This window comes from Lonchura striata, chromosome 13 (assembly GCF_046129695.1).
Source record: "Lonchura striata isolate bLonStr1 chromosome 13, bLonStr1.mat, whole genome shotgun sequence".
Classification (NCBI taxonomy): Eukaryota; Metazoa; Chordata; class Aves; order Passeriformes; family Estrildidae; genus Lonchura; species Lonchura striata.
This window is the reverse complement of record NC_134615.1, coordinates 14,712,974-14,739,884: the sequence shown is the minus strand read 5'-3', so window position 1 is coordinate 14,739,884 and position 26,911 is coordinate 14,712,974. Positions and strand designations below refer to the sequence as shown.

General features: G+C 40.0%; 1 protein-coding gene and 1 long non-coding RNA gene across 2 annotated transcripts in view; one reads left to right on the top strand and one right to left on the bottom strand.

Moving 5' to 3' along the window:
- Positions 1 to 194: 194 nt before the first annotated feature.
- PLA2G15 (phospholipase A2 group XV) lies at positions 195 to 18,412 on the bottom strand. Its single transcript, XM_021535249.2, has 6 exons — positions 18,153 to 18,412; positions 10,663 to 10,819; positions 9,167 to 9,285; positions 7,679 to 7,777; positions 7,107 to 7,331; positions 195 to 4,370 (listed from the first exon to the last, which is right to left on the bottom strand). The coding sequence occupies exons 1-6, from the start codon at positions 18,289 to 18,291 to the stop codon at positions 3,859 to 3,861; spliced, it is 1,251 nt and encodes a 416-aa protein (XP_021390924.2). The 5' UTR covers positions 18,292 to 18,412; the 3' UTR covers positions 195 to 3,858.
- Positions 18,413 to 18,986: 574 nt separating this feature from the next.
- Positions 18,987 to 26,911, top strand: part of LOC110473028 (uncharacterized) — a 32,106-nt gene continuing 24,181 nt past the window's right edge. The window contains exon 1 of the long non-coding RNA XR_013340731.1: positions 18,987 to 19,021. This is a non-coding gene — a long non-coding RNA (uncharacterized LOC110473028). The remainder of the gene's footprint in view (positions 19,022 to 26,911) is intronic.

Here is a 26,911-nt window from a genome sequence, read left to right as displayed (position 1 = left end):
TCACTCACACCTCCATAAATTCAAGAACAATTAAGAGTGAACTCCAAATGTACCACAAGACAGTAGGTGCATTTGGGAGGTTAAGCAAGAATTACTTTGAGATATGCCAACCATCTCTAAGGACGAAAAACAGCACCCAATTTTCATTTCTTCTGAGAACTGAGACAGCACATTATTCACAATAGGACACAATCTCTATTAGATCAACTTTATTATATTATCAAATTTGACAATAAAATATTCAAAATCTATTGAACACATTTATACACAAGAACATATAAAAGGCCAGGCCTCAGAATAGGTTCTGTACAAAATACTGGTTAGTGTAGAGCAGCAAAGTCATTGCCAAACATTCCCTGAATTTAAGAGGGCCTTGAACACACTGTGCTCCAAGAATTACCTTAATACCAAATATTCCTTCCTTTGGTCTGCAAATCCTTTGCAATTATTGCTAGTTATTGAAGCTTTCTGCTTTTATACAAATCACATAGTGACTCTGAACCTCTTCAGAAATACTACAAGGATAGCTGAAAGCTTCTTCAGCATTTTCTTTACAAGTTGCCAAAAATAAGAAACACATTTGGTCCTCAAGACTAGTTTTGGTTTCTGAAAATATCCTGGAAGAATAAAACCAAGTAAAAAATATGGAAGGAGACACATAATTAATGCTTTAGGTACAAAAAAGATATTATTAGTGAATTCTGACTTCAGCTGTGCAGTGTGGCAAAGCACCTGAGTTAATCCTCTTATCAAAGTGCGACATTCTCATTAGAGTTTTTTCAGACCTCTCTCCCCACAGGAAGGAGACAGCTCAGTGCCCGTGGCTGCAGCAGGTCTGACAGCAATGCTCACTGCTGCCCTGCACGGGATCTGGGGCAGAGAGCAGCCACTCCTCACACACAGTGCAGGGCTTCCACTTCAGCAACAGGAATAATGCATTCACTTCTCAGCGAGAACTGCATCCCAGCCTGCAAGAAACTGCAAATGAAAGGGCTGCTAATCATTTGCTAGGGGGAAAAAAGACCCCACACTTTCTGGACATAAAACTACAGCCTGCAGATGCACCACAAGCAATCAAAGAGCACCAGAGGTACTGTTCTTGCTCTCACACAGTACTTAGGACTCAGGGACACACATTTCTTGACAACAGTACAACAAGGCTTTACAGTGACAAACAACAGAACAAACAAATAAAAGCCTTGAAAAACCCTCAGCTTCATTTTACCACATTAACTATCACAAGGCTTGCCTACTAACAGAAAACTGGTTTAGAAATCCTCAGGTTAAAAGATACAGCCAACCAATCTCCAACACAGTACTAGGTTGCCAAAATTAGAAAAGAATAAAAAATTTGTGCCTTTTTCCTCTTTTGGGTCACAAAAATTGTATTTGAAAAGTACTAAAGAAAAGAAGAGCAAAAAGGACAAGCATTTCTTGAACCATGTATATTGGAACTTCACAAAAAAACCCTGCAGCTAAATTCTTGCTATGAGACTGAAAATGCTATTGATTAATGGGTAAGGATCCAAATGAATCTTACAAACATTCTCCAGATCAGGTTAAGAATTGTTTACCTACATTGCTTTGTCATTTTTCAGCCCTTGATGTCTATGTTGATATCCTGCAATACAGCCTCCAGCTCCACTCAGTCCAGTGCTTATTAACAGACATTCTCCTTCAGCAAGAAATAGATTGTGATTTTATGTTTTCTGTAATTTATTCAAATAGCCATTGATTCAAAAATTGAGTCAGACCAAGGAAGAGCTCTATCATCTTCGAGCAATCTTGGAACACAAGCCTGAAGCTTATCCAGCTGACAAGCCCTGCATAAAATAAATCACATGGCTAAAGGACAATTTTCTCAAGATGGGTTGGGGGCTTTTTCTCCCCCTCCTTGTTGTTGTAGAGCTTCTTCTTTTGGGGGAATTGGTTGTTTAGGTTGATTGGTGTTGGTTTTTTGTTTTTGTTTTTTTCATTTCAGCAGTTACACATTGCAAAGGCTCAGTACTTAGGAAAAGTCCAGGCAATTTTGCTGCTGGACTGTAGGGTACTGGGCAAGTGAGGACAAGATTAATGATCCATTTTAAAAATCAGGAAAATGTCTACACTCCCTCAACATAAGCATTAGGAAAAAATACAGAGGGGGAAATAAAGCTACATAAGAAAGTTAAAATTTAGTAAAATAATTAGCTTGTTGATGACCCTAGTTCAAATTGTTTTGAATTAACAAGAGATTTCTGAATTAAAACTAAAGTCTTAAAACTACCTCCTGTTCCATTGTACAATATCAATAGTTCAAGCCCATCAGTTCTACAGCTCTTATTGATACATCCAGTGGCAGAAAACATTTTAGGCATGCTACCAAAATAGTTAAAACTTTAGCCTTTAGACATATTCAGTTTCTTAAGTAATTAATCCTTAATAGTTCAATGAGTTTCTGCAACTCTTAAAAATAATTTTCTTGGAGAACCTAGCATTTTGAAAGCATTCAAAGCTGTATTTTTAGAAAACTAAGTGCTGTCTAACTGGGTGACTGGTTTTAAAGCAAGCAAGAAAGAATTTTTGCGTATAACTATTTCTCCAACAGGACTTCTGTAATCAAAGTGGTAAATATGATGGCCTTTAGGCCAGCACTTCTGTGGAGGTCGGAGGTGAAATTACTATTTGAACATTGAGTAGAACAACACCGTAGGAAATTGCAAAACTGCATGTTCAGCAATTTATAGAAACATTTAAGGAACCATGTGTCCCAACTTCTTCAAACAGCAAAAATGAAACTTGTAATCTATGGAAAATTACTTTTAGTCCTAAAGCAAAAAATTTCTTTTCAGTGGAATGCAATGTTGATCTAATCACTGCTTAGTCAGGCAAGTGGATCAGAGCCAAAGGATTCAACTGAGAACAAGGTTTATACTCCATACTGGCTTTCATTCCCCACTCCATTTCAGAAGTTCACTTTTCTTTAAATACTGCCCACCATCCATTATCATTTCCCCTACAGGAAGTCATTTTCCACCCAGAAATGCAATTCTATACCTTTCAGATTGTTTGCCAGTATTCAATTAGCTTTGATTGATGTGCTACTCCACAATAACTGTGCTACAGTTATTACAAGCACCAACCACAGTGTAGCCTCATTCCCTCATTGAGAAGTAAAGCACAGGCTGAGAATTCCTCAGACTCCAGACTGTATGTGATCAGGTAATCTAGAAGTTGATGAGCAACCATTTCCTCTTTCTAAAATAACTCAGTAGGGCACCTAATAAAGAAGCTTCAAGTACTTCACACATCTATCTTTTTTTCCCCCACTGTCTGTAATAAATAAAGTCTGGATTGCAACAATGGTAGCACAGTTCCAGGCAGACCTCTTCCCTATTTTACCTAGTAGATATGCACATTTATAAACTAATCCAATGGGAACTGTGGATCAGAATATGCTTGCTGTGTTTGTCAAATTGTTAATACCATTCCTTTGGGCATTCAAAATTTCCATCCTTCCTAGCCTTCCACTCCAAACCTGCAAAGACCACACAGAGGAACTCTGGGATCCATACTACATGTGGTATGTGCAAGGGAGCGCACAATCTCCAAATGAAAGTCTGTATGACCATTGGACACAACACCAGAGGCACCAAAATGCATATTTGACAAAATCTTCAGAATGTGAAAATACCATGAAGCATGATGAACACAAATCAGAGACGAACAATCATTTAGAATACCAAGCAACTTGAAAACAACCTTTTAAAAAAGCAAAATAAATAATTCAAATATCTAAATATCAAGGGATTAAAAGGCATTTCCCCATATTTAAGGGAAGGCATCACAGGTGAGGCAATAACTATCAACACAAGGTTATCACAAATCAAAGAGCAGCTTTTTCACATAGGAGATAGTAGTATCATTGGACAGCATTTCAATGTGCTCATTTCCTGAAAGCTCGAACATCACCACTTCCTGTTTTTGCCTGTCCACCCACTTTCTACACTGCAAGGCACTCTGTAAGTTCACTGTTCCATCCCCATCGCTGTAGAAAATCTTGGGCTCTCTGTCAGGAAAGCTTTCATAGTGGAAGGAGTCGGGGGTTTCCACGCCAGTGCCGTAGAGGCAGTGGATGCGCACCCCGGGCGGGGTCATGCTGTACACCAGGGGCTCCGTGTCCTGCCTCATCAGCCAGCCGTCCTCAAAGTCAATGTCCCTGTAGAACTTCCAGTAATCCCGGAGCGTGTAGTTAGCTGTGGGTGTGCTCACAAACACCTTGTCTGGAGGCCACGTGTAGTTGTAGGGGAGCAACCAATTTGTGGAAACTGCTGATCTCTGCTGGTCTCTGATCTTGAGTGAACTGATGACAGGGATTCTGTTGTTGTCACCTTAAAGAAAAAAGTGGAATTTCATTATCCGTAAAGCAAGACATCAATCTTAATCAGCACCAATTACTAGCACTCATGGTGATAACATGAATAATAAGTTTGTTCCCCTGGCTTACAGTGACAATTTGAAAAGTTTTTCTTGTTTATGATTGTCTCGTAAATTAACTTCTGCAAACTGACTTTTAATAACTTCCAAGATCTAAATATGAGTTGATGAATTACTGAAATAAATGCCTTTAACACATCAATAAGGGATAATTTATATGCACCTTTCTGCATGTTTTAACAATTGTTCTTCCATCTTCACAAAAGCTGCTTTTTAAAAAAAAAAAAAAAAACCAAGAAAAAAAACCACAACAAAACCCTGAGACAAAGATGAGTTTATATTCCTTGTTTTCATTATCACAGTGGCTGTTACACCTCAATTCTTTTTCCAGCTGAACTTTGAATTTTATTTTCCGTTATTTCCAGGTGGTTACAGCATGTAGTGGTCCAGGTCAACCATCCTATAAAAACTGAAATGCTGCAACTGAAACCACTATTCCTGAAAAATATACTTTGGTGCTCTTTCAATTCCATGGGGTGGCACTATTGCTTCAGCAAGGCACAGTAAAGCCATCTTTAGGAGGACTATATTGAGACATTGCTAGTCTGAAACAGGTAAAGAAAACTCAAATGCACAGCCAGAATCACAAAGGTCCTGAAAAATGGGTCTCATGATACTGTGTGGTGTAACAACTTCACTGTGCATTCTCACCACTAATGTGCTGAACACTGCTTGGCAGTTTTCAGCAAAGGAAGCCCAAGTTCTGAACTGAACAATGAAAGGAATGTGTACAAGATTTATTTCCAGCAGAATAATCAAACACAGAACCTGGCTATCCCAGCCTTCTCTTACAGCACTGTTTCTAAGTGCTTCTCAAATCCTTTACTTTTCTTCTAAGTGAAGAAGTACAGGACGGCCAATACCACATTTAAGTCAGCAGACAATATCAAAACATTAGATGCAAGGAAGACACTTAACATTTCAACCTTTCAACAGAAACAAACCACTGTGAGCTTTGTGTCTTTGCCCAGTGCAATGGGATCCAGCAAAGCTCATGTACAAGTAGCTGAAAGTATCACAGAAATCTCCAGAAAACAATTCCACCTGTGTACTGTTTACCACTTTGATAACACAGCTGGGGATTTGACATGAAGTTCCTGCTATCATGTGTTATAAACAGGAATGGGAGCAGAAAGATTGCGTTCATACAGTGCCTTGCCTTTCCTCCTGAAATGCAGTATTTTCCTTTAAAGCAACAATTCTTCAGCATACTAACTCTGATAACTTTAGAAACTCTTAAATAGACTAATGCAGTCTAAGGGCTGATGGTGGTGCTTTACCATGGTGGATATTTGAGACAAAGAGTTTAAACCTGTACATTCTGATACTATGTTTGCCCATGTAACTTTCCCATATGATTGTTAAATTTCTGCTCAAAAACATGGAAGTTTAGTACAGCAGATACACAGGTAAAAATATGACTGACTTAATTTTAGTAGAAATTTAGCTATTCATTATGCATTAGTAGAATTAGCCCCTTTGCTTGAGATGCATTAGAAAGCATAGACAAGGTATAAAGCTCAAAAGTTTAAGCCAACAGAGATATGGGACTATGGAATTTTATATAATAGTATAATTTTATGAAGGTGATATTAACATTGTTCACTTCTTGCCATTTCTGTAATGGCAAGCAAATATGTCAGACAAAGCCTGTGGGAAAAGGGAAATAAATTTTTACAGTGACATTTCAACAGTTTTAACAATGTGTAAATTGGGTGTTTGTATTGAGTCAAATTTTCTAATTAGTAATGGAGCAGTGCACTGCTGCTCAGAATCAAATGCCTTTGCTAAGCAAAGTATTCTTTGCTTTGACCATGCATGGCTGACTCTCACTGTGTGTTTTGCATTTTGATGAAGTCAAATTTATGTCAGCTTTGATTAGGAAGAAGACAGTGGATATCCAAAGCTAACAGGTCAGAAACAAACTCCAAAACCAAGCCAGAAACATTGAGAACTAAATGTCAAAGCACATGATGTAATTATGGTATCTCATGATGGGTAAGTGAACATTTTCCATCAGTCACTTTCAGTTACTTAGTGAAATACATTATGCTGCTTTATTCAATTTTTTTATATTTTAGTCTCTGGCATATTCAGTGTGCAAGACCCAAGACCTCAAAGATTCACTTTCCTAATCTGTAGAGTTACAGTTTTCACCTGACATTTACACAGTGGACACCAGTTCCCCACCATCTCTACAAACTTCCTTTAATGTTAACTTCAAGCAGCTGTGTTATCTTTAATCAACGGAAACTACTGAATGCTCTGGAGTCCTTGGTAGCATTGCCATACTGATCAGAGAGCAATCAGGCTGGCGGCAGAAGGGACAGAAAAAGAAGGGTTCAGGCCAAACAGCAAACAACACAACAATCTGCTCAAAAGAGGTCAGGAGAGGTCAAGAAGGGAGAAAACTCCTTGTTACAGGATGTGAGAAATCTAAGTCCACCCCCACAAATATGAAAGGTAACAGTTAGGTTACAAGGCTTGAAACATCAAGCTGTTATTGCTTACAAAAAAGTATTTTTTCCTTCATGGTACCTTAAACCCTCATCCTGCAGTCTTAGAGTCAAGAGTCTCGTTAGCATTGTGCACTACACACACAGCGCAGGGCAAAGCCTCCAGGCACCTACCTGAAGCCAGCACACGGAGAGTTTTGGCCACTCCTCCCCACGGAGCACCCAGTGACACATAATCCTTGATGTACTTGTCCTTCCAATCCTGAGGCTGGCGGTTCAGGAAGTAGAGGGTGTACATATTGCCCATACTGTGGGCAATCAGGACAACAGGGCTTCCATATTGCTCATACAGTAACTCTATCATCTTGCGAAGTGCCACAAAATAGTCTTTATTCTCATCTAAAAAATACAGATTACACAGTGATAATTATTAATTGTGAATGCTGGGCTTTAAAAAAAAAATAAGCTTTTAAATCGTGGTGTTGAACTGTCTACAGAAATAATTATGCAGACCTTAGGAATTTTGTGTGCACATGCTTTAACGAAATTGGTTTTTTCTGCTGTTTTGTTCTGGTTTTAAGCAAGTTTAAAGTAGCAAGTTTTTTAAAGAAGAAAAAAAAAATGAAACCACAACACTGAGCTTACATTGCACCCAGGAGTACCCAGGCCCCATGAAATAAAAAAAATGACGTTATTTGCTGGCTAGGAGAGTTAAAATTTTGTTAAAATAATAGTATATTATTTACTTGGTGCCTTTCTCCAGTCATAAGGTGCTCCTCTTACATCTTCATCACGTTTGTAGCCCCAGTCTACTAAACTCTGCACCAACATATAAAAGTAACTTCCTGTAAATATCAGATAAGAGAGAAACAGAAGAGTAACAAGGTTAGCAGCTGTCAGACACTACTGCAAAACAAAGTTCCAGAGGCAGTATCTGTGACACCACATGTACACATTAAACCTGCAGTTTGCCTGTAACAATCTAGAAAGCTGCATGCACATTAAACAAAATGAGTCATGCTCACTATCCCCCAAAATTGAGAGACTATCACTATTAAAACTTCTTACTAGATGGCTGACATCTCAAACATTTCGGCAGCCAAATGTAGTACATGCAAAGGAAAGTTTACCCTTGAACTGCAACAGAATAATTTTTGAAGGGTTTTCATCAGTCATAGCTTTTATTGATTGCAAATGAACAACAGGTAGGGAGTAACAGTTGGCCTGGACTTCACCAACGTTTATTCTTGTACCCCAGGGCAGAACTCTGGAAACTACCCCAAAACTATTTTTTTATCCCTGGGGTAATGGACTATAAAGCTTTAATAGCAAAAAGGGAAACAGACTGTCAATTGCAGACTGACTATTGAAAGATGCTACTTAATGCAAGGTTTGACACTGGAAATTTAAGTGTTACCAGGACTAAATGCATCCAGTAACTGTGTCAGAACAGTCTACTGAACATCAGAGACATATTTAAGTTTTAAGCAGAACTTCATTTGTTAGTCTTGAATGTTTCTCATACAGTCCCTCAAGTGGAGAATTGAATCATAGCTCTGTTCTAGGTGTAAGAGTGACCTAGTGCAGATCATTAAGCACATCACTGCCCTTAAAGAACAGATCCATGCTATGAATCATGTCAAGGTCAGTGCATTACTGACTATTCAACTCATCCAGTCTTCAGCCACAGCAAACAACAACTCACAAAAGCTTATCAAACTCAGTGTTTTCTGAAATATGACTTCTACAAAAGCACCAAACAAAAAGCAGAAATTTGCAGCACAAATGCAATTATATAGTTATTCTGACACCAGCAAAATACAAGGAGCTAAACATTCTGGTACCATATCTCCCAATCCATTAACCCATTCCTAAAGCCAAAGAATATCTTACTCAGAACTTGTGCTTTTATTTCAGTTTTGATTGTCAAGCTTCTGTCACTGAATTTTCTACTCAACCCATCTCAATTTCAGAAAGCATCTGTCCTTAATATGCCTACTCAGATTTCATCCACCAAACTTAGATTTGACACAACACTAAATAACATTGAATCTTCTTGTCTCAATCTATCAGGCCACACAACAAATGAAACAATACAATGCAATGAAAACTCTTAAAAGCCAAGTGAGCTCACAGAACTGTAATTTGAAAACACATTCCAGAAGCTTGTTGCATAAAGACAAACTAGAAAAACCCTCCAATGACAAAGCACTCCAGACACAGCCTGTACATACCAACGCTCCTTTTGCTTGGGTCAAGAAATTCCAAGGAAAATGTCTGCCCAAACCCTGGGACTCTGATATCCACTCCATCTGGTGGCTCTGTAATCTTACTTGTTCGATTATATACCAACCTGGGGAGGAGGGGAAGAAAAACAATTAAACAAAGCATGAAACATGTTTTATTGCCACACGACAGCCCTCAATTACACTGGGCCTTATATTCTGAGTGCAGTACAAGAACTTTAAGTGCTGTTACTCAGAAGGAGGAAAAAGCCCAACCCAAGCAGACATTGTCAGAGTACTCTCATGGCTAAGAGATTATACTGTGCAAACAATTACTTTAATTACTTCAATGTTTCATGTGCAGAATCTAAGACTTTTTGTCTCTCTAAAACTGAATATATGGAAGTGTGACTGAACTTCACCTTTCAAATATAAGCTACTTGACATAGTTCTACACCATTTGACTTTGCATCAAGACACAAAATGGAAAAAACTTATAAAGAGGATAGTAATGTGGCAGTAGGATAGAAAATACCTATTAAATCAGACATAGAAAATATTAACCTACCTAAAAAAATAATTTCTACTTAACTAGAAACACCCCTATGAGCATAAGGGAATACTTTATTTCCTGATCAATAACAACTAGCACCTCAGGAAACATACTGAGGTATTGAGTGTTGTGTAAATATTTTTCAGATCACCTTAGGATGTGAAGAATCTGGAGCATTGAGTCAGGAATTTATTTCTTTAATCGTCCCTATCATTATAGTTGAGGGTTGGTTTGTTTTTAGTACCATATCAATACAATTGCCATTTCTCAATGCAAGTTTTTGCACCTAGATAGAATCTAAACTGATGCACAAATCTCTTAACAAAAATCTCTCTAATCCATAAGGCACAGGGCAAGACAAAGCAGACTGCTTTACAACAGCTCAGTACATTCATAAAAGAGCAACATGCCAACACAATAGCTTTAAATTGTACCAGCTAATTATTTATTGTTTTCATGCATATATTTATATTGTTTTTACAGGAATATTAATAAAGTAGATTGAATTATGAAATAGCATTAAAGCTTTAAATTAGGCAATTTTTAAAACCAAAATATTTCAGGTGGAATTTCCTTTGCATCAGTTTCTGCCCATTTCCTCTTGTCCTATTGCTTGGCAAAAAAAAAAAAAGAAAAAAAAAAAGAATAGAAAACCTCCTCCTTGAGATAAGGCCATAGAGGTGTCTAACAAGTGCTCAAACCTACACTGAGTCAGTGGTAGAAGAGAAAGTGGAAGAAACTAAGAGAGCCTCTGCTCCTCATCAGCAATTACAGCTACTTCAGATGAAACAGAGCTACACCTTCAGACCCATCCTGTCAGCCTAGCCAGCAGAATTCCAAGTCATTCCTCTCACTGGTCTTGAATTGGAAAAGGAATTTAAAGGAACATGTCATTCTGCATGCCCGTCTAAGGAAAGGATGTAATTGCAAAGAGCAACATTTCTGATCTTACCTGATATTATCAATCCAACAGTCAATGATGACAGGCAGCAGCAATTCTAGATTCAGCCAGAGTGTAAAGTAACTGTCTGTCTTCTTAGAGCAGAGATAGTGCACCACTGATGGCTTATCTAACTTTGCTTCCAATTGATTACCCAAGTCCCCTGGAACTGAAAAATAAAAAGAGGCGAGAGAGATATAAAAAGGAGACAGTTAATTAAAGCATATAACATTTTCTATTGCAGTATACACAGCTAAATACTGTAGCCTTTATGTGCATTATCACTGCACCCAGAGACACCATCAGGTTTTGTAATTGGAGAAAAAATACTACATAAGAAGGTACTACATATACATTTTCCATTGAAAATATTTCTATATTTTTAAAGCTGAGAAATTAACATGTAGAATGATTCTTGATTAACAGCTCCTAACTTCAAAGAGCGGACTATAAAGGAACATGTGAGGCCATGGGTATGAAAAAAAAAAAGATTGTCTAGGACATTACCAAACGTATCTGTTTTTTTCAAGTACAAACTGAATCTTTACGAAAGAAATTTTTTTCCAAAGCATCACAACTGCACAACTTTCTTCTCTTTAAACAGCTGCCTGCAAACTACCAACTTGATAGAAATGTAAAAAGTAAAAGACTGATTTATATTACTTCTTCACATAAGACCAGACTTTCACAACACAAGACATGACTGGCTAACAATGTAAAAATGCAATTTCAGATCTTTTACATTCAGGTTTTGGCAACTTTTTTTCCTTTGGATCCCTTACATGAGTAAGATGTGGTAGAAAGGGTCTTGGGTATTTGCACCTTCTTAAGGCATATACTACATGTCAGTATTCCTTTAACTAAGGTTTATTCTTCATTATTTTTTAAACCCTAGATGGAAAATATTTTCTCAAATTAGAATTAGTCTTAAACAAATACTAACAATTTTCAGCACCACGTTTCCAGAGAAACTTCTTACGTTCTGTTATGTTTAGTAATTTTTTCCTCAAGAACCAGAGAGACAAAAACATACCAGGAACTGAAAAGTTTTTCTGTATTAAAAAAATTTAGAAGTTAGACACTTCTTAAGGGTTCCCTCCACTCCTTTCAGGTCCACAAAGCCCCCTTTTTAGGGTGTGCTTGTCAATGTTTAGTTTTGAAGTTTTTTAATGCAGGTCTACCCGTACATTTGTTCCCCCTATTCCCCAGTAAACTGCACAATCAAATCAGTTTGAGTTCTACAATACACCGATACTTAGCAATGGTTTAAGGAAGGAGCTAATATCTTTTAGCAGAATGCCTAATTTAAGTGGAAAACCAGATGTGCTTTTAGAAAAGAAGTTATTGCAGAACTGAAAAAGGCCAAAACTTCAGATAACCACACTCTTACAACCTCCAACCACAGTAGGTTATTCCCCATGAGATGTACCTCAGGATTTCTGTATTAACTACCTCTACTTTCTCATTAGATTTTCAGGAGCTTTATTTTTGTCACCTTAAGTGAAATGTTAAGAGGCCCAGTAGCTGACCATGGTTTATTTTAGGTAATATTTCAAGGACTCTGATATACTGGAAAGCATAGTAAGGGAGATTACAGCATTGCATCACACCCTAGAAAGTTTACTGAAGTTCAGTCTTGTAACCTCGCAAAAATCCTACTGTGTAATTGCTCAGAAAACTAAGGCAACAACTTGTTCCAGTCTCGTGCCTCTGCTGTATCAGTGCTTTTAATTGGAAAAGGAACAGAACATAATTCTATTTATATCAATCTTTCATGACTGGCCAGTTTCAGCAGCAGACCTGCCAAGGACATAACAGGTTGATTTTGTCTTCAGTTTCAATGCAAAACAAAGAAGAGTGACATTTTGTTCTAGTCTGGAATCTCACTTCCTTGGGTAAAAATAAAGTTCTTCCAGCAAAGATACCCTCCAAAGTCTTAGACAAACATTTGGGGTATTAGAGTTTGGAGAACTTGCTGAGGTTTCCAAACTGAACCAAATCAATCACAAGCACTCCTGCTCAGAGTAGGGCAAACTCGCAGCTGAAGAAGTTTCAGATTATAATCAAGATACATCTATCAACAAAGCACTGAAAACAGGATACTGTACAAAGTCTCACTTGGACTTAATGGAATGATCATAGATTAACTGCAACTTTCATTTAGTTAAGATATTTTATCTTCAAGCTTCTCTGCTCCTGTGTCCAACTCAGGACACGAGATGAGAAACATGACATACTGATTTTACTCAAGGGATGATAAGAAACAAGATGAAAAATTGCAATTTCTTCAATTCTAAACAAAAGATAAAGGACAAGTTCTACCTGTGCAAAGATAAATACTGTAGCTAAAAATTAAATTCTCGCATACAAGTATGATGCATGTTTGTTTGTAAAGCAGGGATTAACAAAAATGTTTTTGTCATGTTGACATTTCCATGTTAACAGTGAAGCTGCTAATCACTATCACTCACACACTGGGGCATTTTTATTTTCTAAAGTATACTTTGCAAACTGAAGATGCTTTGTGATGAACCTATAGGAAACAAAATACAAAGTTTTAGTTTTGAGATTATAGAAAAAAACACGCAAGATCTTCAGCCTTCAACCTGACCAGTTTAACAGTGTTAATGATTTACATTTTGGCTGGAGAACTACTTAGTGGTTTTTTATAAGTAACAGGTTAAAAAATATTACACTGAAGATTAATTCTGAGGATAAGGGCATAGCTTTCTAAATTTTCTGGTGGAATTTGGAAGCAGTGATGGAATTTGAAAGCAGTAGAAAAACATGTTTCCCTTTGCTTTCAGACCATACAGAGGATGAACCTGCAGGCAGAGCAATCTGTATGCAATTTTTCTCCTCCTCCTCTCATCTACCAATATGTGCACTTTCTAAACCTTTTTTCTTTTAAAGTTCTAAAAGTTCTGTTTAAAGGCTGCACACTGACTCCAAAATAACCTGTTTGAAGTTCTGCAAAATATATCAGCACTAGTTAAGACTGGATGTCCAAGACAAAATCTTAAACAGTACCCTGCTTCCCTAATTTGCAGCTGTGTAATTCCTCTGTCAATTTCAGAGCTGCAAACATTTGGAAAATTTCGATTTCTTATTCAGCAGAGAAAAGTATTTCCATAAGAAACTTGGTGTTCTATCAGTTTGGTATATTTGGTGTTCTAGCAGTTCTAGTACATCCTCCTCACAAAGATGCTAACCCCAACAAAACTCACTCTAATACATCAATAAGCCAAATTCACTTCCAATATTCATAGTATCCCTAGCTATTTTTTTGGTCTCATATGTCCTGACAAAACCAGTAGATCTCCCTCTGAGATGTGTTTTTATATTATTAAACTGCATAGAAAAGCTGATTAGAAATATCTAATTAGAGTTTAAGAGAGGTAACAGACTGTGAATTGCAGTAATTAGCTTTAGGATACATTCCTACTCCTGCCTATCACTATCCTTAAGTCTAAATGACAGATTCACAGTTCCCACTAAGAGACAATAAGAAAATTGCATCTCAAAAGTGACTTGCCTTAAGACTGACTGCTCAGATAACAAAGATCATTCAACAAATGTCCAAATATGAGGATCCTAAGGAAAAAAAAAGGTATCTATTTAATAACAGGGCGGGGAGCTAGGATATTTTTTCATGTGGGGAAAAAGAAAAAAGAAGGCTAGCAGTTGATATTTTTTTACTACTTTTATCTGAAATGCAAAAGCCTTTGGGTATTTATCAACTATTGTAACATTTTAACCAGCATTATTTCCTCAAATAACTGTCATCATTTTGGTTCTATAAATTAGTCTTACTTCAAAATGAAGCAACTTTACAGGAAAATTAATTTTAAACTCTGACTACAGGTCTTTGAGAACATCTTGAAGCAGCTCATACACTCCATGGACTTCCACAGAAAAGGCCTTGTTTAAAATTAGGAACAAGAAAGCAAACAACATCTCACATGATACTTCCAGATACCTTGGATCACATGAGGCATAAACATTTAAATCACTCCTGACATCGAGCCAGCTGACCATACAAACATACACAGCTCAATTAGCAGTCAGCAGGAATTCACAGGCACAGCTCCTTTGCATGTAAATCAATTATTAACAAACTTCATTTAGGTGTCTTTCTAGAAAACTTTAGCCAAGTACCTAACAAATTGTTTGCAGAAGGTATCAGAACATTGATATAGTTATTGTGTTGTGTCAGCTCTAAAAGGTAAAGAGTTCAGTGTATCTGACACTGATCTTATAAGGGTGGGTTACTAGCTCCAAAAATGCCTAAGACACGAGATAGTATGCAGTGATTATTGATGGACTAAATCAGAGAATGAAGGAGGAAGAACAGCCACAAAAACTACTTGCCACAAACATTAAAGACAAGCCTGTTTAACATCACCAAACTGATAAGTGTAAAAACTTATAGTACATCTAAATATAAAGCAGATATGCAGAAGCAATTGCACAGAATATATGCAATATACATTTTTAGTAGATCAGAAGCATTCGGTGGGTTATTTTGGTTCTTAAAGGAGATTTTTCTGTATGATTACATCATCCTGGCTAAATAGAAAACATTTTTTAAAAGGCATAAAAGTAAGTCAGTATCATAATTAGTCTTCTTTTCCCCCAAAACACTTGGGAAAAGAAACTGAGACAATCACCTTAGGTTTTAATGAGAACTGTGCCTTATATCAGGCCTTCAAGCAGGCTCTATAAGTAAGGTTTTGACTTTCACCTGTTTCTTCTTCTTCTCCAATGTTACTATTATATAAATATACCTCACTGCTTTTTGATTTAAATCTCAGAAAACTGAGCAGTTGCACTGCAGTATTTTGCTGTCAGTTACTACCCATGAGAATTTGGTCCCTGGTGTTGCTCCCTTGGTATGAGTGAACACGAGCTCCAGGCAGAGTGGCCCCGGCTACTAAAGCACCTCGAGGGTGCACAGACCAGGTTAAAGCAGCCTAATCCAAGCCATGTGGTGCCACTCTCCACGTTCTTTGTGCCAGCTCCTCCATTAAAATAATTCAACTACAAAATTAATCACTTCTTCCTCATCAGGTTATTTCCTCATGCTTTAGCAAGACAAAGGACTCCACAAAGTGGCCAAAAAATAGGTACCAGGAAAGCTGGGTGAGGACCAAGGAACTGCTAGACTGGCACAGCTGCTCCACAGAACCACCTGAGCCGGTTGGGGCTCTCCAAATCTGAGAGCTGTTGCTATCACAACTTTGGCCAAGAGTTACAAGGCTGTATTGATGCTCAGCTCTTTTCAGATGTGAGATTCCTCGAAGCAGCAGTTTTGTCAGTACCTGGGCAGCAGAACAGAAGTTACCCACATATAAGCAACACTCCATATTTTGCAAGATTCTGCTCTAGTTCCCCTCTGTTACTTGGGTAAGCATAGATTGCAACTGCAAAGTGGGGTCATTCCACAAAAAGTTTAAGAGCAAGCTATACTGGGTCTTGTGACCATCCCTGGTCCAAAACATTTCTGAAGTGATCACTATGTTGACAACATTCCTTTAAACAGCATTTCTTCTTCCTTTACTCCTTAAGATCAGGTGGCCATCCTGCCACACACAGAGTATGACAAAACTTAATTCCCCTTTCTACTGAGGCGTGTTAACCTCCAAACAGATCAAGAGTGTGTTTTGATCATGAGCACCTGTTTACTATAAGATAAAAATTTATTTAAAAACTGACCTTACATGAGAAATTAGGAGTCTAGATGCCAGTCTGATAAATCAGGAAGATCAACTCTGTATTTCCACCTCATATGGGCTCTGAAGTCATCTCAGGCTTGTACAATGCAGACTTACAGCTCTAAATCTTTTTCATTTGTGTATCCAGGTGATGTGGGTTTTTCTCCCTTCCCCCAAAAACCTGTGTTAAGCCAGCACTTAGAATGTTTCCCTAAATGATTCTAATAAGCCCTTCCACCATCCTCATCGGAGCAATTCCTAAAAAGCTTATTTTAACATGTCACACATGCAAGAAGCATGAGGCCTGGGCAGCAAAAAATCCAGCAAATTCTAAAATACAGAGACTGACTAGAACACTAAGAGATACAAGTTCTGCAGCATTTGATGAAAATTCACTGTAACAGCAAGAAAGGCTGTTGTAAAACACTCCGGATGAACGTGTGCTCGGCCACACACTATTTACCAGAATGTCTCTTCAGGAAATGTAGGTCAGCCACAGTTCTTAAAACCATCCTTAGGGAACATATATACTTACAGCAGATCTATCAGTAGTAAATCCACACTCCTACAATCAGTAACCCTTTCTGCCAGTTGCTTTTAAACCTTTGATTCCTTCCCAGATAGAGTTCAATGTTAGAGCAGCAACTAAAACATCTCTGTCATCAGGAAGCTTGCACTGGAGCAAGTGCCAAGGCCCTGGCAGCACTACAGAGTGGAAAGATGGCATAAAAGATTGTTTCTAGCCTCCTCAGACAGAATTCAAAGAACTTTTCCTGTTTCAACTCCTGCCTCTTAGGACACCCTTCTGCAGTTTCTACTTCCAAACCACAGCCTGTCATTCAGTTCAGAGGCCTGTTAAGAACTGTGGATTTGTACACACTGTGCCCTGAGATAACATTTTTTAATATGCTCTGGTAGAATTTGCCCTTCTAAGTCAGAAGTTTGTAACAGTAGTAACAAAGCCACCATCAGAGCCTAAATTATTATCAGGAAATGGAGACTGAACTGAACAACATGGCACTTTCCCCATCTTCTCAGTTTTTCTTCCCCCATTACATCAAGATATATCAACAATAAGAACATGAGCATGCTGAATATATTCACTGGACTGGCTACTGACATTACTGTCACCAAATGCACTTGCTGTCTTAGAATGCTTAAGAATTACAGTTTCAGTAGACAAGTTATTGAAACATTCAAAATTTATTTACATCTTATTACCAATGGATACAAAAAAGCACCTAACAAATATTACTTATTATCTATTATATTAATATTAACTGCATATTCATCATAAACTATTCTGTGTTAACAGGTGAAACCACAGGCCAGCAACAAATACTCGTTTTTCCTATTACATGATGAAGTGATTGTTTTTTCTTTTTTTTTAATTTGGCAATTCGACTGCTGGAACACCCAATCACTCCTCTTTCCACGTATCATTCCAACCTCTTTCACAAAAGGTTCATAGAGAGGAAAGTGCTAAGCAGGGATGCTCTGGTGTTACTTAATGAGCTCGAAGCGTATTAAAGCGAGCCTTGTCTGTGCCCCGGCCGCTGCCAGGCCAAGGCAGCCCCAGCCCCGACCCGCCGCCGCTGGCCGGGCCGGGGCCGCCGCCCGGTGCGGGCTCTGACCCCGCGGAGCCGGGCGCTGCTCCCCGCGGCCGCGCCGAGCCCGCAGCGCCCCGGGCCCCCGCCCGCCCCGCCGGGGGTGGGTAACGGGGCCGACGGGCCCGGCCCGGCCCGGCCCGGCCCCGCAGCGCCCGCCCCGCCGCCCCCCGGCTCTTACCCAGCACCACGGGCGGCCCCGCGGGCCGGCGGCGCGGCGCGCTCCCGCCGCCGGGACACAGCAGCAGCAGCAGCAGGAGGAGGAGGAAGGAGCTCCGCACGGAGCGCGGGAGGAGCCTGGCGCCGGCCGGCAGGAACATCGCCCCTGCGCATAACCCCGGGGCCAGGAGCCGCCACCGCTGCGCCGGGGCTGCCGCGGCCCGGCCGGAGTGCGGCCCCGCCGCCCGGCACGGCCAGAAAAGGGCACGGCCAGAAAAGGGCACGGCCAGAAAAGGGCACGGCCAGAAAAGGGCCCGCCCGCCCCGCGGGCCCGCCCCGCGGGCCCGCCCCCGCCGCGTCACCGCCTAGCGCGGAGGGCTGGGGCGGCCCCGGCCGTGGGAGCTCGGTCCCCGCCTGAAGCCCCGTCAGTGCGGCGGCCCCGGCCGTGGCAGCTCGGTCCCGGCCGTGGGAGCCCGGTCCCCGCCTGAAGCCCCGTCAGTGCGGCGGCCCCGGCCGTGGCAGCTCGGTCCCGGCCGTGGGAGCTCGGTCCCCGCCTGAAGCCCCGTCAGTGCGGCGGCCCCGGCCGTGGCAGCTCGGTCCCGGCCGTGGGAGCTCGGTCCCCGCCTGAAGCCCCGTCAGTGCGGCGGCCCCGGCCCTGGGAGCTCGGCCCCGGCTGTGGGAGCTCGGTCCCCGCCTGAAGCCCCGTCAGTGCGGCGGCCCCGGCCCTGGGAGCTCGGCCCCGGCCGTGGCAGCTCGGCCCCGCCGAAAGCCCCGTCAGTGCGGCGGCCCCGGCCCTGGGAGCTCGGCCCCGGCCCTGGGAGCTCGGTCCCCGCCGAAAGCCCCGTCAGTGCGGCGGCCCCGGCCGCAGGCACAGGCAGCTGCCCCGGACAGGTAGGGACAGCTGTCCCCCGTTCTGCTGGGGCCAGCAGAAAGCTCTGAGGGAGACGCGCTGAGGGAGGAGAGCGTTCGTCTCTCATTATGTCTAGAGTTGTTTGGTCCTGCTAAATTCTAACAGCGAAGTAATGGGCGTTTGCTGCAAAACATATCTAAAAATAAGTAGCACGTAAGGGGTTGAAAGCCAAAGTGCTTGGAAGAGATGGGAATTCTGGTGTTGCACGGTCAAAGGACTGGGCATCTGATAGAGAAGCTCACGGGTGTATCTGCACTTCAGGCAACACCCAGCTAACCTGCAAGCTAATTGGTACAGAGGATCCCTGGGATCAGGCGTTTGGCAATACTGAGAGGAAAAAAATCATTAGACCTTGATACATGTAACAAGAACAGGCAGTCCTGTAATTACAGTAATTTGGAACCAGAAGTGTTATAAGCCTTTGTGTTTCAGCAATACCAGTTAGTAGGGGCTACGTGCTCTGTTTGGTGTGCAGGTCATTTGATGGGTGTCTGCCTGTGGAGAGGAACAAGGAAGGGTATCCACAGAAGCAGAAATTAAATAGAGAAAAAAATGGCACTTGGAACTAATGTAATCACATCTCATGAGCAGTAATGATTGTGCTGATGGGCCAGACAAGGTTTCCTTGATTCAGTCATATCTGTGACTCCTTCTGTGGAAATACAGTTTCTGAGCAATTCATGCTCAGAATGAAGCTATTTCTGAAAAGGTTATTTTGCAGCAGGAGCACTGCACTGTCTACTTCACAGCTTTCTACATCCCTCAGGGGGACTACCAATTTTCATAAATATTCCTACCTTGAATGGTTAATACACGAGCATGAACAATGTCACAAGTGAAGATGTGACAGAAAGACAAGTAGAATTTCTGGCCTCGCTGAATTCAGTATTCAACAACTTCTGTAATTCCTGGAGAGAGACATGTCAGAGATCTTTGTGTGAAGGCAGAATCTGGTAAATCAGATACACAGCCTACTGAGAGGACTTTAGAAAAACTGCATTGTCTTGGCATTAACATGGAAGGAGAAGGATGTAGCTTACTCCTTAAGTAAGAAAATAAAAAAACAAATATTCAAGGAAGGTAAGGCTAAGTCTAAATCTAGACTTGCCTTTATTCTAGGCAGCAGCCACACCTTGTATGTTTATATCCAACAAACTCAAAAGACAAAGTGCTTAGTCACCATACAAGTGTTGACATGAAATTACCTCCTACTAAGACAAACTACAGGGTGTGCAAGTGTGACTGACTAAAACATTGCAACAGAGAACCTCGTGTAGGAATTAAAAGTTACAAAATGCAGCAAAAGACCTTATGGGAGGGTAAAACATTATTTAAATGAATGGCTGTGTCTGAAATCAGTTTTCTCTCATACTCAAAAGCCCCAAAATGCACATGTCCAAATAGCCTGGCTGAGATCACTTGTGCTATGAAACAAGGTTCGAGGAATGACGCCTGTCAAGCCCTCTGCATCTTGTGGGTTCCCTTGGGTGGTACCAGAGCATCATCCTGGGACCGATTTTCTGTGCCGAGCTGTAGGCCTCTAAGGGCTCTGGCCTTTTGGGCTCCATGTACACTTTGCATTTGTCAGCATTTGCAAGTGCTCCTAGTGATTATCACATATGTATCACTTCTGTAACCATTGCCTCATTGATTCTACTCAAGATGTCTTCAAACCAATCTTAATGTTTCCTTTGCAAATCTCTGTGATGTTTTGACAGCTGGGAACCTCTTCGCACTTAGTTAAAATGCTCCCCATCTAATTATGTCCCAGGAAAAGCCTTCAAAGCACATAATAGCTATTCCTGCAAGCCCAGGCTCTTCAGATAACAGTCTTTCAGCCGATAAATAAAGTAGCATTTGTTAGTTATTTCTTTTATCTTTGTCTCCTTTTGTGAGATCATGACCATTTGCATCTAAACACAAAGTGCATTAAGCTCTTTGCCTTTGTAAGGTTTAAATATGCACAGTAAATTTCTGTTTTCGCACTGAGTGCCTGGTCCTATTGTCACTCACCCCAACAAACCCAGGAACCTGGACACGCGGCATTGCTTTCCAGCTGATGATACCCTGTTATTAATTGAGTCAGTGTAACTATTTCCAAGGGCTGCTTTGTTAGAAGAGCAATCCGGCTCTTTCTCCACAGAGAATGACGTGACAACAGGGCATTTGTAGATTAACAGCAGTTCAGGAACATGACCATCTGTAGCCACACAGAAATCTACCTGTCATCATCCAAGGCAGATTCAAAGAATAACAGAACCAACTACACATCTGAACTGCCAGTAAAATGCCAGCCAGCTCATTATTTTGTGAAATACATTCTGTATCCTGCTTTCTTCACATGTTTTGTATCCAAAGTTGGTTAGAAATGAAAAATGAAGTTGTTACAGTTAAATTACTGATAAAAAGAGGACTGCATCCTTTTCACTTATGTATGAAGTAAAAAAAAAAAAAAAAAAAATCATTATCCATACTTCAGATGCCAGTTTGTTACCACTGTAGATTTTTTTCTCATGTGCATAATCCATCTTCTAAGAAAATATTCTTTACTTCTTCCAAAAAACCCACACAAGACAAATAAACCATATTAAATGCCAGAAACTACAGTGTCAGTAGCATTATCTTTGTTTAAGTCTCTTTGAGGGCTTGCACTCTTGACAAAGACCATGAATTGGATATGAGTTTGCACACTGCTTATTTAAGAGAAACAATCCTTTTCAGAAATCTACTGTTTGCTTAAATGTCTTTTATTTGGTTGAACGGAATTCTCTGTTTGCCTCTGATCCTTGCCATTGAAGTGGTGTTTGTATTGGCTCAAATACCCTCAAACACGACTGTGCTGACTTACACACACAAATAGAAGACAGCCAGTTTCAAAGAGAGATGTGAAGACAACCAAAAGTGTTGTGACGAATTTGCTCTGTCCTTGCAGCTCAGTGCAGTAGCGCAGTCCCAGGACTCAACCTGACATGCATTTGAACTGAGGCTGCAAAGACAATTCTTCCGTACACCTCCCTGCTTCCTCAGTGCTTCACATCCACTTCCATACTGTTCCCCATGGTGCTGCTCAGTAGCATTAGGACAGTAAACAAAGCTTGTATTCCTCATTCTCTTTCAGGCTAAATTTGGTTACAGCGTCAAAAAGGGACTGGAAAAAAGGGAAGAGAGTACTTGAGTTGAGGGAGTACTGAAATGCAGACTTACATAACCATCAACCCACAAACTCAGAGCCAAGGCAGGGTAACCACAATTAACAGACTAACAGCCACTGTCATCTCTCCTATCTTCAAACCTTTAATCCATATAATAGAGATCATATTACTCCTTTGACTCATGTTTTGCTAAAACAAATCAATTTGTCCGTGTAAACTATCCATGTAATATAGCTTCATAGTAAATTGTGAGGATTTAATTACTAATACTTGGAATTTCAGAAATCCTGCTCAAAGAAGATTTTGTTGGAATCTGCAAGTGAGAAATTTTTAGCAAGAATGCACAAAGTTAACTAATGGGACTTTTACTCAAGATTTACTCAGAGTTGGTATTCTGTGTTGGACCACTGATAAATTTTGAAATTGGAGCTAGGCAATATATGGAATTTTAAAAATAATTTAAAAATAAGAGGTGGCATGGGAAGATGAAATGGGGAGATACAATTTTGTGTAGGATGAATATATGAGGAAAAGTGTTGAAAATATAATCCAGTTGTGATGAAAACTGAGTAGGTTGAACCCTCAGGCACAGTTTATGTCTTGCACAAGTTCCCACAAAGTACAACAACTTCCCAGCACATTGCGAGAGTGGTAGAACCTGACACCTTTTGCTCTGCAGAGAAACTTGGGCCCTTTGAGGTAGAAAGCTGACAAGGTGGTTTAATCTGCAGACAAGGTACTTTTTTCTGTGAGGAAGTGATTTGGAGAAAAAGCAGAATTTGGTATGCTGTTTTTGTAAGGCTTAACAAATCTGAGTGTGGTTAGAGAGGGCACAGTGACACGAGTCAAGCAGCAGCATTTCAGGATGTTAGTCCACATGTAATGGAAAAGCAAGAGGCCACTGCTTAATAATAATTTCAGTGTTTCATCCAGTGTCACACCTGTTTGGTATCCCAGCTGGACACAGTGTCAGGAAAGTCAAAGGGAAATACAGGCCTTAGGAAATCTGCTAGCTCAGAGCTACTTCTGAAGAGACACAACACTGCTGCTACTGAATCCAATGAATTAGTGACAAAAGTAAATCCATCTCTGGAAACACAAGTGTGTCCAGAAGAACTGAAACTGCTGTCAATAATTTAGTCATGTATCGAAGGGGATGTAGGTCTTTGTCTAGTCTCTGTAAGGTTTCACTCACTTATTTTCAGTGCTAAAATTTTCAACACTGAGGGATGGAAAACCATCTGACCCTGATCACATATCAGGGAGAGACTTCCCTTCAGCCTATAAGAAACAATCTGAGAGTTCCTCTTTAGCTGGTGCATTAAAAAAATGAGAGTTCACCTGAGTTTAAACGATATGTAAAGATTTTTTTCTTCAGTTGTGTCTCTGGCCCTGAAATGCTTATGCAATCCCACTAAACGATGCATCTGTAAAGCAAATGTCACCTTAGATATGAAGATGTAATGTCCGTAGATAGTGCATTTATTTTATGTCTTTTAAATCCAGATTACCACATTAAAAAATAGATATTAATAGGAAAACTCACTACACTTAAAAACTGAATAGAACAAACCCACATTTTGCCAAAGTTTCTTGATTAACATTAAAACCAAACAAAATTAACAAGATTAACAAAAATAGTTGATAAGATCTGTGTTTCAACTGCCACTGAATGCAAAAAGAAATGCCTGATCTGCTGTTTGGCTGGTACCATGTTCTAAAGGCATAGGTAGGCTACAAGTGCACAGACACTTACTGTCCCATCCTTTGGGCAGATTAAGTTAAAAAGTATTGCTTGATGATTCCTGTAAAGACAGAGTTCTCTCCTGGACTGAGTGACACAGGTAGCTGGGAACAGTTAATCATGGGGAAATGGCTGAATCAGCAGCATCATGAGTAGCATCATGTGAGGCTCTGTCAAACATGTCAGTGCAAAAATACAGTTATAGGGAAATTAAGGTTGGAAGGGACTTTTGAAGGCCATTGTGTTAATCCTCATGTTCAAATATGATCAAATTTGGATCAGGACAATTATTTTGATAGTTCTGTTGGGCAAATAAGTGAATATAAAATGAAAAGTCTAATCAAATTCCACCATTTCTTTTAATACATTCCTAATAATAAGACTGAATAAAGGACAATTCAAACAGGCTGCAGTGGAATGACCTGTCATGTTTTAACCTGCATAATGATATTTTAGAGGCACTTGTGGACATATTAGAAAGGGAAAGCTTGCCAAAGGCTATCTGGGCATTCTACTTTGAGAAGATGGATTTATTGGATTATTTTTTTTAATTAGTATGCTAAAGATAGCTTGAGATGTTGTAAATATTGTTGCCATGCTACACTGACAATAGACTTACACTCATAAGAGTTTCTTCATGGTATGGGGAAATTACTTTGGTTATCAGTGCTTGGCAGCTGGATGTGAAGCTGCTCAGATTACAAGCCAAAGCAGCAGTAAAAAATGGATACTGCTATCGTGTGACGTGAAAACAAATTTTCTGCTGAAAGCAAGAAATACATGAATGTTCCTGTAAAAGGTTATGCCATTATGAGGCAATTTCAACTCTTCTACTTGGACCTCATTCTAACATAACTTGTGAGAATGATTCTGCTCCTTGTGTGCTGCAAAGATGCACTGATTAGCTGCAGAGAGCATTCTCTCAAAGCTGATCTCTTACTCTGTTTTATTGGATATTTACTCATTTTGGGAATCTGCTAGACAGTACTGATATTTTTCTGTTGTGTTTACACAAGGTGCTTGTTCTCAGATAAGACAGGAAGACTAATAGTGTTTAAAATATGAATTCTTTATAAATGTGTGGTTATAAAATCTGGTTTTATATCCTTTACAATTGTCTTTTTTATATCTGTATAAACTTTTACAGAAGTTAGTATTACATGATGACAACAACCTAGGAAATCTCTTATAATTTATAAATTATAAATTGAACCTAACACCGTTCAAAACCTCAATCAAAGGACTAGAACATGGATAAAGTTTTGACTGGATTTGTGATTTGTCATGCCAAGGGCAATCCCTAGTAATTTCATCAATGGATACCCATCAGTAGTGTCTACCAAGAGTCTTAGCCATATTTTCTGTACTAAGTTGTCTGTTTTCCACTCACGAAGAGATCCCAGAATGTGCCAAAAACCTGTGTATCAGGGAGTATTGCACGTAGCAAACCCCACTGGGCCCATGTGAGGTACCTGCAGCTAACCCTGAGGGGAGCCAGGGGCTTCAGTGACACCATGATCAGATATCACAGGCCTTGGTGAACAGTCACAAACTCAAAAGAAGGGGAAAACAGCAATCATGAGAGAAAGAGGAGTCACATATTTGCTGTGTGAGAAAAGGTGTTAAAGAGATACCATTCAATGGAGGATTAAATGCTTCCCATGCAGCCAGACATAACAAGACATAAAGCTACCTAGGAAAAAGTAACAGGTGCAATTAAAGCTGCCTTTCATGCAGAACCAAATAATGGCAATTTTAGATTATACTTGACTTCTAGTAGTTTAAGCACAGAATAGGACACACAGCAGAGATACAAAGCCCTACCAGTCAGGGGATAATCTATGGTTTAAGGATTACAAGGTAATTGCATCCCATGAGGATTTCTATGATTGTGAAGCATCTGGAGTAGATGAAAGAAGAATGACACAGTGACCTTTGGACCAAAGTCTTCTAAATCTTAGAGCACAGACTGGCATTGAGAAAGACAAAAGCTAATTATTATTTTTGTGCTTTGAATGTAAACTAAAATAATCCCCAATTAGAAAAAAAAAATACATGTTTGAGTGCAGTGTGGCCAGCCCTGTTACACTGCAGGGGGGTGAGACAAACAGACTAGAGATGAGCTTTGACCTCTGTATGTCTTGATTTCTTTCATTTTCCCTCATCATCACACTATGGTTTAATTGAGCTATTGAATTTCAGAACTAGTCTGTTCCTCTGTCTGAACAAAACAAAAAATACCTGAAAGAAGAGACAATGAGAAGAATGAAGGGATGATGACGATTTCTTTACTGGGTATAAGAAGGTGTATAGGTATATTCATGTATGTAAGAATTCTTCAGTCTGCAGCTAAGCAATGACTGACAGATGTAGGCTTTAATCAAGGAAAGACTGTGGAAAGGATGAACACGGGTGTTCATTGTTTTTCCAACAGATGAACTGTGGGGAGCCAACAGGAAAACAGCAAAGAAACAAAAGCAGGTGGTTCTTCACACAGCATGGGTAAAAGCTGCAGTGCTAGTTCACTGGAGTTCAAGGATAGGCTTAGGAAGTCTACTGAATAAATGTCCACAAAGCTTTATTAAACACACAGAAACCATCCCTGGTCCAAGAAACTCCTCAGCTGTGATTGACTGAATGCCAGATAATGTATAGGACAAGTATAGACACACATGGCTTGTTCTTACATTCTTCTCTAAACACCTGCTTGTGGATGCTACCAGAGACAATGTACTGGGCTAAAAGTACTTTTTGATCTGACTCAACACTAGAACATAAAAAATAAGTCTGCCAAAAACCAGATCATACTATTAGGCTCAGGAGTCAAATACAGGAAAAGTAAGACATCAGATTATTTTAGAATCTATTAGCTTTACATTCTATTAAATTCCATAAATAGATATATGTTTTAACCAACAAAATGGTACTACTGTTGTAATCCTCAGGGAAATGGTTCCCCACCCCACCCCCCCCAG

Excerpts from the sequence above, each read along its gene's own strand:
- PLA2G15 (XM_021535249.2), bottom strand. The coding sequence starts at position 18,291 with ATGTTCCTGCCGGCCGGCGCCAGGCTCCTCCCGCGCTCCGTGCGGAGC. Across the intron at positions 9,286-10,662 it reads TGTTGGATTGATAATATCAG|GTTGGTATATAATCGAACAA; the intron begins GTAAGATCAGAA and ends CCTCCTCCCCAG. Across the intron at positions 7,778-9,166 it reads CCCAAGCAAAAGGAGCGTTG|GAAGTTACTTTTATATGTTG; the intron begins GTATGTACAGGC and ends TGATATTTACAG.